Genomic DNA, 12,617 nt, shown 5'->3' with positions numbered 1-12,617 from the left:
GTTGCGGCGTTAATGAGCGATTTTGTCAGCTTACTTTACATTAAACTGTAATCAGAAAAAGCGGTTATATGCTATAGACCCTAGTATCTGTGGTATGAAGGCTGGGACAAAAAAAAATGAAGAAGTTATATTTGGATTATAAAACGCATGAAAATATAAATTAATGATCTTAATTTATTTTCTTTGGCAAGTGACCATGGTATAAGCGGGATAATGCCCTTCGAGGTGTCAAAAACATGTTTGATCAATCGTAATTAAAGGGGACTACTTTTTGAGGGAGATGAACTCAAACAGAGTATAAGCATGCAATACGAATAAGAAAAAATAGGCTAATTGAAGTATTTGAATTGTTTTATTATGTTGGCAAGCAAGAAGTAGAATAAATGGGATAATCAGTCTTATTCAAAGGGTTTGTGCAACCAACCGCACAACAAGACATGATTGATTGCGGCTCTTGTCGCTCTCGTCTCTTTCTGCAAACGGCATGCGCGTAGAGCGGGGAGTGACGTAGACTGATAATCCCTCTATAAGACCTTCTGGCGGGAAAATGTCCCTAATTGGCGCCACGATAGGCCTACGGAGGTTCAAACTATCATTGCTTCTCGACTTCTTCTAGCAACCAATATTGGATGCCGTCTTTCACGTAAAACACAATAGCGTTGATAGTCCTGTTATCATGCATATTATATGCGTAGGCCTAACCATGGTTACATTTTATCTGAGTGCACACACACGCACGAAACGGAAACTCCTCCCCCTCTCGGTTCTCACACACTACCAACTCCTCACCTCAAACCCCAAGGTGAAACATGGATATTGAGCCAGTAAGGTTTGTTTTATTCGTTTAAGAATGCATCACACTTCAAAACTTTTACATAGTGCACCCTATGATCATTAATGTGGAAGTTTCACTCTGAGCCAGCAATCATAATCATGATTTGAATCATGATCAATCAACGTACTTGAATATTTCATGTTGTTCAAATAAACAGGGTCCTTATTGAGGTCCTTCATTTATATTTATACTTCTTGCGTCACCTTTGGCTCCCCCTGCTGGAGGATGTGAGGTATTACTCGCTTGTCGCCACGCTGCAGTCGCATGCGTACCACGGTTGTGTCGCGACGCGCGGCCGCACGCTTCCCTCGCGCCTCTCCACGCAGCTGGAGGAAGCAGCGCCGAAGACGTGCTGCGTCGTCTTCAGACTCACCCAAACGATAGCCCAACACCGCACTGCCCTGAAGCGAACACGCACGCACCTCTACAATCAGCAGGTGTGTGCAACATCAGCAGGGGTGGTATCAGACAAGCGCGCCCGATCGCTTCAAATCATTTAGTAATGAGCTCAGAGTATTTTCTGAAGGGGACATCAATAATATGACTAACGTATATCTAATGATCTGTAACAGACACACAGTCACTTAAAGATATATTTTAATGAATGACTTTTAGGCCATCACTGTACATATTTACCTATTTCACAGAGCCACATCCACAAAGGCATTCATTCTCTGAAAATACAGTTGCCAATGATATGCAACAGATCAGCCCACTGAGCACGATACTATAGACACAAACAAAACCTTTAAAAATTAACTATATTTTTAATGACATTGTTGATTTAAAAATAATTGTTGGTAATTGATAGGGGGAAACCCCTTCATGTTTGTCAGGGGTTGGATCTGGTCTCATGGTCTCCGGCCTCACCTGTAGCAGGTGTGTGGCCTCGGGGAGCTCGGTGCCTGGGTGTCTCTGGTACACCTGGACCAAAGGACGGCCCCGTCTCTCCCTGCAGAACACATCACTGCTGGACTCTGGGCCCTGCACACACACACACACACACACACACACACACACACACACACACACACACACACACACACACACACACACACACACACACACACACACACACACACACACACACACACACACACACACACACACACTAAGATCAGAGTGTGTGATTAAGACCAGACTAACTGATTAAGATCAGACTGTGATTAAGACCAGACTAACTGATTAAGATCAGTGTGTTTAAGACCAGACAAACTGATACAGATCAGACTAACTGATTAAGATCAGATTTTGATTAAGACCAGCCTAACTGATAAAGATCAGACTAAGTTTGCTGAGGAGCTGTGACGGACCTGTGCCCTCCCATGGCTGAGGGAGTCGACCTCCCGCTGTTTCCGAGACGCCGCATGTCTGGTGGCGGCTGCCGTCAGCACCAGGCTCCGCTGAAAGAGAACACCGCTTACTGTTTGGTCGTAGCGTCTTCTATGGATTATATTTGATATTTGCAATCAATAAATGAACCTTAACGATCAGTATGGTGATTTGATCGGCACCTCCAGCGTGACTGTCTCCGCTACTTTCTTCACCAGACCACCGTTGACCACATGCTGTGACGCCCGTTGCCTTGCAACGACCTCGCTCAGCGCGTGTCTGATCTGCTCCCGTAACCGCTGTGATTGGTTGATGGCTAGTGAGGAGGAGTCCAGCACCTGCTCAGACTCTGATTGACCAGGAAGAAGAAGAAGACGACAAGTAAACAACAAGTAAACAACAAGTAAACAACAACGAGGCAGAAAGCTACTCTGCATGAGCCAGGACAGGTGTTTATGATCTACAGCTTCTCCATACTGGCCACAAACATCTGCGACTGTCTGCAGGGTTCAAAAGAGACTTGCCTGTTCAGATCAGTTGTCAAACCAAAGTACCCCATTTACATTTACATTCAGGGCATTTAGCAGACGCTTTTATCCAAAGAGACTCACAATAAGGACATCTGCCAGAAGAAAAAGGAACGACGATGTATCGCTGTCGGTACTATAAAGATATTCATAGAAACAAGTGGCCAGCACTAACAACGGCTAGGCTAACCCATTCTCCGTGTACAACAAAGATAGCGAGGATAAGCCGCTACACGATACCCCACACCGACAGCAGCGAGCCTCAGAGTTTAGCGGGGAGACGTTGTGGCTTCTTGTATGGTCCTTTAACTCCAGATGAGGGATGTTTACCTGAGGTGAAGCCGTAGGTCGGTGGTAGTGTTCTGGTGGCGGCTGGTGGGGGATGTGGGGCAGGCACCGAGCCGCGATGGGGGAGCAGGACCAGAACCAGTGCCTGCTGGCTGGACCACATTTGGAGGTCCCTGCTGGACTCGTCCAGAACCTGAAGAACCAGGAGGAACAAACTCCCTGACGCTGGCCTCTTCGACACTGCTCAATTAAATACTCTTCAATGTCATTTTTGGGTACAGCATTTAAAGTTTAGAGCAGCATTTCTTACAATGGAATCCATTTGGAGGTGGAACACACGGAATACTGTTATTGATGCTCCTTTATCGAAAGGATCAACAATTCTGGTTGGGGTCCCAAGATGGATAACTTTAAGACTCCTGCACTATGGGGTTAAATTGGCTGGAGGGGGTTACCTGTAGCTGTTGCTGCGTCTTTCTCAGCGTTTCCTCAACGTCATGTTTCATCTCTGTCAGCTCACGCCTCTCCCAGGCCAGCATCAAATCAGCACCGTCCCGCTGCTAAACAACACACCAGCAGAGGGCGCCATAAAGCGGTACCTCCGCGCCAAAATTATTTAAAGCAGCCTATTGCCACTGATAGTAAATTTTGGCAGTAGGATTAAACACTTCCACCAGCTTAGATTGGATTCAAAGTGTGTGCAAAGACTATAGAAAAAGTAAAGATCTCATTATAATGTAGTATGATCGCATACAGGCCTCCTCTCGGTCCGCTGCCCAGCGCACTCCCGGTTAACCTGCAGGTCGTTTCTGAGGCTGCGCAGCATCATCTCAAGATGTGCGCGCTCCCGCTCCAATTTGGCGATCTCCTGGCTTGATCTACCCGCCTGTCTGCGCAGCCGAAGTTCTACCTCTCTCACCCAGCGCATGTATTCACCCGCCGTTGCCGTGCTCTGCCGTGCGCAACGCTCACGCAGACTGGCCGCCTGGGAAGGCACCAAAGTTGAGCTTTTGGAAGCAGGTGGAAACTAAAGATATGGGAAAAAAAAAAGATATGCAATATTTGTAATAATACTTCACATCCTGGTACTCCTCAGATGACCAAGCTTTCATCTTGCTTCCATACAATTCAATTGAATAGCATTTTATTAACATTTGTAACGGATAAGGCCGGGGTTGCAGGCCGCATTCTTACCGCTAGATGGCACTAAAGATGGCACAATACACCTTTAAAGCAACTTTTAAACATATAATACATTTTATTTATGACGCACTTTACATCAACTTAATGACTTGATTGTAGCACACCTTTCTTTTAATGTGCTATAATGCACATTAAAAGAAATACAACATAAAAGACTAACTAGATAGACGATTAAAAAGAAAAAACAGAAAAAAAAATCATTTAAAATAGCAGTTTAGCCAAAGGCTTTTCTAAAAAGATGGGTTTTTGATATCTATTCCAACCTCCTGTAGGTTTCTTTGAAGCCATAAGTAGAATATACGTTCAGTACGGTCAGCATTGGCCCGTCACTTGACAGCCCAACGTGTAGCCTACATGAACTCCATATCCATCTCACCGTTGTCCCTATCGTCTGGGGTCTAGCGATACTGCAACCCCCGCCGCGGCTGTCGGCGTGGTCCCTGCCGTTGCCGTCGTCCTCTGTGGTGTCTCCGTGCTTCTCGGTCTTGTCCTCTGTGCTGGCGTGTTTGGGGCAACCGGGGGTGGTAGCGGTCCGGGGGCGAGCTGTCGCGGTGCCGCCCGGCCCCAGGCCGGTCTGCCTCAGCAGGCGACACGCTCTCCGCAGGCTGAGCTCGGTGCTCTCCCTCCAGGCCGGGGCCCCGATGGTCACGGACCCCAGCGGTACTTGCTGAACGGACATGGCCCTCCTCTACCTCCCTCGGGGGGATTGTAACTCACAGAATACAGGCTGCAGAGCCTGCGAGCAGACTCGACCCAAACTTTGGGAGTGTTGGAGGGCCGGTACCATAGCAACCGTTTGGTAACCTGACCAGCCCGACAGGGACACTGCTGAGGGGAAACCTGATATTTGAAGACACATTGCTGTTTTTTGTGTTTGCCATGGCGTTTACAAAAAAGGTCATACGCCAAGCGATTATGCTTCTAAATTGAAATAATACAGATGAGACGTTTAAAGAGCCAATGTTGGTCAGAGGATTTTATTCCCTTTAATTCAACGAAATTAAATGCCACAAACCCAACACATTCAAACAGGTATTAAAAACTTGGCACGCTAAATTAGGCAGGAGAAAGTGTATTAATAAATTACTTTGGTCAAGAGTGTGTAGGCCGACCCCCCCTTGCTTGTTCTCTGAAGGGCAAACAGGTTCCAAACAAGAGTTCTGAGTTCCATAGCAACTTAAAGAAGGAGGATTCCTTCTGGAAAGACCGCTCCCATGGTAACAACCGGATTCAGGTCCGCATCCCATGGAATTGAATTCGGTAACTGCCCCTAGTTCCCATTCACTTACAAATTAACAGTGATTCAATTTATCTGCAGTTCGATTGGATATACTTTTAAATATTTGGAGTTGCTTTACAACACCTTATAAGACTAGGAAGGCGCAAAACTGTCTTTTAAAGAAAATTCTCCAACCAACCATCATTAATGAACATTCCCTGACAATCAATCTCTGAACAAACATACCCTAATGAACAGTTAGTAAAAAAATCATTCTCTTAGCAAACATACCCTAATGAACTATTAGTAACCATCATTCTATTGACAAACATTCGTTAACAAACATTCCCCATCAAAAAGTCTCCAATAATGATTTTCTTAACTAACTAAAGTACCTTTCAAATTGTCCAGAACTAGGCATACCCAACAACCAGTCATTATCAAACAGTCCCTAACGACCAGTCCCCAACCAACAGTCCCCAACCAACAGTTCCCAACCAACCAACAGTCCCCATCCAACCAACAGTCCCCATCCAACCAACAGTCCCCATCCAACCAACAGTCCCCATCCAACCAACAGTCCCCATCCAACCAACAGTCCCCATCCCATCCAACAGACCCAACCAACAGTCCCCATCCAACCAACAGTCCCCATCCAACAGACCCAACCAACAGACCCAACCAACAGTCCCCATCCAACAGTCCCATCCAACAGTCCCCATCCAACAGTCCCCATCCAACAGTCCCCATCCAACACTCCCCATCCAACAGTCCCATCCAACACTCCCCATCCAACAGTCCCATCCAACAGTCCCCATCCAACAGTCCCCATCCAACAGTCCCCATCCAACAGTCCCAATCCAACTGTCCCGTCCAACAGTCCCTAAATAAATTGAATGTGCAAATTATTTAATTATAGAGTTCAGTACTGTAAGTAACTATAATAAAGTATGTTAGCACTTGCTAAAGTGACTTCATGAGTAGAATAACCTTCTTAAGTGTATTGAACAGCAGATCCCGATGTATTCAGCAGATTTTGTTGCACGTCTCTAAAGAGTCGGTCCCTCTCCGCTGAATCCCACAAGATTTTCTGCGGCAAAGTAAAAACAATGGATCGAGATCAGCAAAGGAAATCCAAGAAGTTGTAAAGTGTGCGTCATGTTATGGGGTGGTAGGTGTAGCGTTTGATATTTTAAGATGGATTTACAGCTTTGAGTACAGCACGTTGACTCAGAGATCTTAATTATCTCAGGGAGATCTCTGCAGAGCAACCTGCATTTACACCTTTACGTCACATAAACGTGTACACCATGGAGCAGTAAAAAATAATAATCAAACCCCAAATGTACATAACAATGAGGTACTCCAGAAACAGAATCAAGAGAACAAGTAACCAATATCAAGAAGTTTACTGCTGGAAAGCAGTCGGTGTATCCGAACAAACGTAAGAACTTGTAAATTCCTTCTAATGCCAAAAGGTAATTCAGCCTTTAGCGCCTGATTGTTGTAGCGTGTGCAATGTTAGCATGTAGGTTGTTAGCGTGTGTTGTGTTGGCGTATGCTAGTTGTAGCGTGTGTTAAAAGAGGGTGTTGAAGTCGTGGTGTTGTGTGTGACGTTTACCTCTATCAGCCTGTCTCTCATCTCCAGAGCCTCGTTCAGTCTCCTCTCCTCCCTCTCTCGCTCCTCCTTCTCCCTCTCCAAGCTGCGCTGCACCTCCTTCAGCTCCCGCTCAAGCCCACGCCGCTCTCGGCTCTCCTCCCTCCTCCGCTCCTCCTCCTCCACCTCTCTCGGCTCCTCCTCCCTCTGCTCCCCTCCTCCTATCGCCACACTGCGGCACTCCCTCTGTTTCTGGATGGAGGGCAAAAGGAGGAATCAGGAAAAAAATTAACCAAGTGGTTCATCTTGTCTTTCGGACCCTAGGAGGGGCTAGTGTCGGACCCTAGGAGGGGCTAGCGTCTGACCCTAGGAGGGGCTAGCGTCGGACCCTAGGAGGGGCTAGTGTCTGACCCTAGGGGGGGCTGGTGTCGGACCCTAGGAGGGGCTAGTGTCAGACCCTAGGAGGGGCTAGCGTCGGACCCTAGGAGGGGCTAGCGTCTGACCCTAGGAGGGGCTAGCGTCGGACCCTAGGAGGGGCTAGCGTCGGACCCTAGGAGGGGCTAGCGTCGGACCCTAGGAGGGGCTAGCGTCTGACCCTAGGAGGGGCTAGCGTCGGACCCTAGGAGGGGCTAGCGTCTGACCCTAGGAGGGGCTAGTGTCGGACCCTAGGAGGGGCTAGCGTCGGACCCTAGGAGGGGCTAGCGTCGGACCCTAGGAGGGGCTAGTGTCGGACCCTAGGAGGGGCTAGTGTCGGACCCTAGGAGGGGCTAGTGTCGGACCCTAGGAGGGGCCTGCAAAGCGGTTTCAAAGTTGTGTCGTGTATTTGTGTCGTGTATCACCTTGTGTATTTCAGAATGTTCCTGCAGAGCAGCAGACATCTTGTTGATTTCCTTCCACAAGGTGGTACTGATGTCCTCTCTGTCCTTCAGACACGCCGTCAGCAAGACCTCCTTCTCCCTCAGCTGATTGGCTAAGGCCACTTCCGCTCCGCCCCCTGACATCCCCTGTCCAATCACAGAGTTTGTCAGCTCCTGAAGAAAGACGGGGGTTTGGGTAAATCATTAAAATAATCGCTACAGATGAATATAAAAGAATTACAACAGGATTAGGATTAAAGCATTTAACCAGGATTATAAGGACTCAGGATTAGGGTTAAATCATTGAAACCGGATTAGGATTGAACAGGATCAGGATTTAACCATCAATACAGGAGCATGAGTTACAACAGGATTAGGATTAAGGCATTTAACCAGGATTATAAAGACCCAGGATTAGGGTTAAATCATTCAAACCGGATTAGGATTGAACAGGATCAGGCTTTAACCATCAAAACAGGAGCGCGTCTTCTCACCAGGACCTCCCTGTGGGAGCACTCTAGCACCACCTTCTGGCGGAGGAGCAGAGCCTCCTTCTCCCGCAGCAGGGCAGTGAGCGCCTCCTCTCGGCTCCTCCACACCTCCCTCTCCTTCTCCCACTCCTCCTGAACCCCGTCCTTCTCTCGGAGGGTCAGACGAAGGTCCTGAAGGTACATATAATACACATGATACGATGCTACATATAGTATCATATATTTACATGTTATTAAGGGGTGTGTGTGTGTGTGCGTGTGCGTTACATTGATCAGGTCCTGGTTGTACTGCAGCACGGTAGAGAGGGTGTGCAGGTCCCCGTCTCTCTCTCGCCCCACCCTCCTCATCTCCTCCATCTCCCTCTCCACCCTCCACCCTGCCCGGCAGTCAGAGCGCAGCGTCGCCAGCCACACCTGCAGAGCACACGTCACGACGTCATCAGTCTTAGAATGAGAGACGGAATGTGTGTGAGAGCGAGAGAGACTGGGAAGGGGTCAAAGAGTGTCCAGGAGAGTTAAGATGGGTTCAATTGAGACAAGGTTAGACACCCGTTCTAGTTAAATCCATAAAGCACCACAGCTGAGACCGCCGATCCACAAAACGTGTACTCGGCTCTGTAGCTCCATTTCAAAACAAACAATAATACATACAATATAAGTTGCATGTCTGTAATGTCAGTTGTAATCTAACCAGAACGTCTATCAACAATAAAGTTCACATTAAAAATCGAACTGGTACATGATTGCCAACCACCCCAGTGGAAGCAGAAGCGCGGTAACGCGATGGACCCTCCTCCTGATCCACCACTTACTGCTGCGGCTCATCTCCTCAAAGCTATCGAGGACCCAATGCACTTCAAATGAAAACCCTGTTCGCATAAGCTGTGGAACTGGTGTCCAATACAGCGAACACAGCGCACGCCATAGTCCCTGCTATGCGGGGGCTCTTGTCTAATGTCGTGGGTCGCTCCGAGCTTGACTAGTTCTTTAGAGTACCCTGTGCACACTGCAGCGATAAAAGCACGATGCGGATGGTGGATGGTTCAATTTGTCCGTTAACTGCCATTTCGTCTGTGCAAACAGTACGCCAGTATTGATTTAATAATACCCAGGCCTTTTAAAGACTGGCCCTACCTGTTCTGAGCCGTTGATCCCCGGGTTCTGTGGGGGTTCAGAGTCCCCTGGAGGTCCCAGCTGGGCAGACTGGGTCTGGATCAGGACCTCGTCCAGCCGCCCTCCCAGCTGCCCGAGGGCCTGCTGCAGCCGCCCGGCAGCCCCCTGGCAGGAAAGACAGCGTCAGCACCAGTAACGAGGAACAGGAAGGAGGAACAGCGTAGAGAAAGATAACACGCAATGTAGGGGAGGGCTCACCTGGAGATGGAGAGGCAGGAAGTCATCAGCCAGATCCAGGGCAACATCCCTCGTCCCCTTGTCCTTCTTCTGCCCGTCCCGTCCGTTCTGTCCGTTCTCCTCGAAGCTCAGCTTCCGGTTCACCGTGTACGACTCCACCGGCGCTCCCTTCGGATGGGGAGGGCGGCCTTCGCTCCTGTCCAGGAGGGGGATCCTACTGCCTGAGGGCGAGCAGACCGGCTTGCCCTCCAGGTTCTTCAGCTCTTTGAGCAGCAGGTCCACGTAGCCGTCAGGTCCGTCAAACGGGTCCACGCCACCGCCGCCGCCGCCTCCGTTGTCCAGGGAGTCCAGCGACTGGACGGACTTGGTCCTGGAGCTGGGGCTCGAGGAGAGGGAGGAGCCGCCCAGCGAGGCCTGGCTGGACCAGCGCAGGGGCATGCTGTTCGACTTGTTCCGGGACAGGGCCAGCGAGGAGGTCACGTGGGGCGGGAGGTGGCGGGGGACGCCGCACACCGACTCGTAGTCCGAGTCGGACACGCGCAGCGAATCGCAGCCCTCGCAGCCCGGGCCCCGCCCACAGCGCTTGCCGGTGCGGACGAAGTGGGGGCAGGTGTCCCAGCGCTCCGACCAGCACTCGTACTCCGACAGGGACATGTTGTCCTGCAGCATCTCCCTGTACCCCGGCCCCTCGCCGTCCTCGTCCTCCTCGCCGCCGCCGCCACCGCCGCCGGGCCCCTCCCCTTCCCCCGCCGGGCCCCGGCCGTACGCATAGCGGACCCAGGAGCCCATGCGGTCTCGCTGCTCCCTCAGCTTCTGCAGGCGCTCCGAGGAGAGCACCTTGACGCGGGCGATCACAGAGTCGAACTTGAAGACTCGCTCCAGGATGGCCACGCATTTACCGCACAGGAACTCCCCGCGGCTGCCGCCCCGTGGTACGGTCCGACCCAGGATGTGGCTCAGCACGGCGAGCAGGTCCAGGCCCTTGGCGGGGGAGCTCAGAGCCAGCTGGTACCGGGAGAGCGAGGCCGAGGAGCCCAGAGACCACGAGCTACCTGGAGACACAGCATCACCCCTTCATGAACATCACCGCTTCATGAACGACACCGCTTCATGAACGTCACCGCTTCATGAACATCACGCCTTCATGAACGTCACCGCTTCATGAACGTCACCGCTTCATGAACGTCACCGCTTCATGAACGTCACCGCTTCATGAACGTCACCCCTTCATAAACGTCACCGCTTCATGAACGTCACCACTTCATGAACATCACGCCTTCATGAACGTCACCGCTTCATGAACGTCACCGCTTCATGAACGTCACCGCTTCATGAACGTCACCGCTTCATGAACGTCACCGCTTCATGAACGTCACCGCTTCATGAACATCACCTCATGATTGCTTCAAGTCTCGGTAATCATTGGATATCGACCAATAAAAACTACTTTTCAGTCGTTTTTATTGGCGTTTCAGGTCCAGACAACATGGAAATATTTATGAACAGATATCAACGCCAATATAAAGCTTCATCGTGGTCAGATGCTAGCCGATGGGGTCCGAGGTTTTGTTGCTCTCCACACGGACCGGATTGGTCAATGCAACTTTGACTACAAACAGAAACCAGAAAGCTCTGATACCCAAATCGGTTACAAAACTACAAACTAAAGCAGAAAGAGACCAAAGAACACTCCAACACAGAACCTTGGTTTTCAGATGTGGCTTCATTCCTCCGAAAAAACATTTTGTCAAAGGAATCAGTTCATTTGGTGAAGTGTACGTTCTGTAAAGACTGGGTCTCGTGATCTGTTGTTACAAGTGTAGTACTCACTCCAGGGGCTGTTCTGTAAGGATGATGAGGCTGATCTCCCCCCTCTCTGGGACTCCGAAGGAGTGGGAGTTGGAGCCCTGCTGCCCCCGCGTCGGTTCTGACCGGCAAACAGCCATCGTCGTTGGTTCCCCTGGAGGGGTCCGCCACACACGCAGCACTCCTCACACACGCCTCTGGAGGACATCGCAGCCTGGAACCCTGAACACACACACACATACACACCAAATGATATCTATGAGTTATGTTAGTGGGCTATTTCCGTCTGTCAAAAGGTTATGTCTGTCCGTCACTAAGTTAAGACAGTCTGTAAGTTTGTTATGAAAGGAAATTATATCGGTACATCGGTCTGTCCGCAGGCGCGCGCCGGGAACTGTCAGCGCGGTCACGTCGAGCCACGCTGTCAGCACGAAACGTCCCGTGTGCAACTTTTTAACTTTCCGCTCTAAACTCAATTTTTTTACCACAAAGTCACAAAGCTTTCGCCCAAATAATGTATGACACCTCCCAAACACCGAGTACTGTTGAGACTAGTGACTTGACAAGCTTCCAGCTCTACGTTTACGGAACAGCTTTTATCCTGGTCCCACTGAGCCATAACATTACATTACGCCGTGGATCTGGGGCTATTTTCAGAAGTCTATCTGTAGCGATTCCGCCCATGATACGACCAAAGTTAAACGTTATCCATATTCCACCTCACCATTACACAAGAAGTCGTTTTTTATAACCGTGTAGATGTTGTCGTTGTAATGCAACACTTTAAGAAGTTTGATATCATGTCTACCAAATAAATCCAGTTCCGCGACTCGACGAGATTCAAATTCAACGGTCGGATTAAAGCGACGAAGTTATTCAAAGTCGATTAAAGGTGATTGGAATAGTTATATAAGACGCTTAACTTAAGCTTTATTCGGTCATATTAGACCATATCAAAGAATAAAATGAGTTTCTTACCACAACACCAGGAGCTGAGCGCGCAGCCACAAGAGGAAGCTACCTTGATGACGTCACCGGCCCTACCTGCTATGAGCGTCAGCAGCTGTTGAGCATTCAGAACGAAATAATCTTTTATTTCATGTTATGTAATG

General features: G+C 49.5%; 2 protein-coding genes across 3 annotated transcripts; both read right to left on the bottom strand.

The window, feature by feature from the left end:
* Window positions 1–1,020: 1,020 nt before the first annotated feature.
* On the bottom strand, window positions 1,021–5,958 carry tektl1 (tektin like 1). The gene is made up of 8 exons (XM_056602837.1): window positions 4,440–5,958; window positions 3,731–3,989; window positions 3,438–3,542; window positions 3,025–3,175; window positions 2,350–2,516; window positions 2,149–2,238; window positions 1,596–1,819; window positions 1,021–1,231 (listed from the first exon to the last, which is right to left on the bottom strand). The coding sequence occupies exons 1-8, from the start codon at window positions 4,862–4,864 to the stop codon at window positions 1,021–1,023; spliced, it is 1,632 nt and encodes a 543-aa protein (XP_056458812.1). The 5' UTR covers window positions 4,865–5,958.
* Window positions 5,959–6,223: 265 nt separating this feature from the next.
* Window positions 6,224–12,587, bottom strand: si:ch73-95l15.5 (uncharacterized). 2 transcript variants are annotated; one of them, XM_056601834.1, is made up of 9 exons: window positions 12,484–12,587; window positions 11,530–11,727; window positions 9,721–10,751; window positions 9,484–9,627; window positions 8,617–8,763; window positions 8,353–8,520; window positions 7,841–8,005; window positions 7,026–7,253; window positions 6,224–6,494 (listed from the first exon to the last, which is right to left on the bottom strand). In XM_056601834.1, the coding sequence occupies exons 2-9, from the start codon at window positions 11,711–11,713 to the stop codon at window positions 6,399–6,401; spliced, it is 2,163 nt and encodes a 720-aa protein (XP_056457809.1). In that variant the 5' UTR covers window positions 11,714–11,727; window positions 12,484–12,587; the 3' UTR covers window positions 6,224–6,398. The 2 variants fall into 2 exon arrangements, with proteins under 2 accessions (XP_056457809.1, XP_056457808.1); XM_056601833.1 differs by having other exon boundaries at window positions 6,225–6,494; window positions 7,841–8,032; window positions 12,484–12,586.
* Between the last annotated feature and the right edge of the window lie 30 nt (window positions 12,588–12,617).

The sequence above is a fragment of the Gadus chalcogrammus genome, chromosome 11 (genome assembly GCF_026213295.1).
Source record: "Gadus chalcogrammus isolate NIFS_2021 chromosome 11, NIFS_Gcha_1.0, whole genome shotgun sequence".
NCBI classification, from domain to species: domain Eukaryota; kingdom Metazoa; phylum Chordata; class Actinopteri; order Gadiformes; family Gadidae; genus Gadus; species Gadus chalcogrammus.
This window is presented reverse-complemented; position numbering and strand designations above follow the sequence as displayed.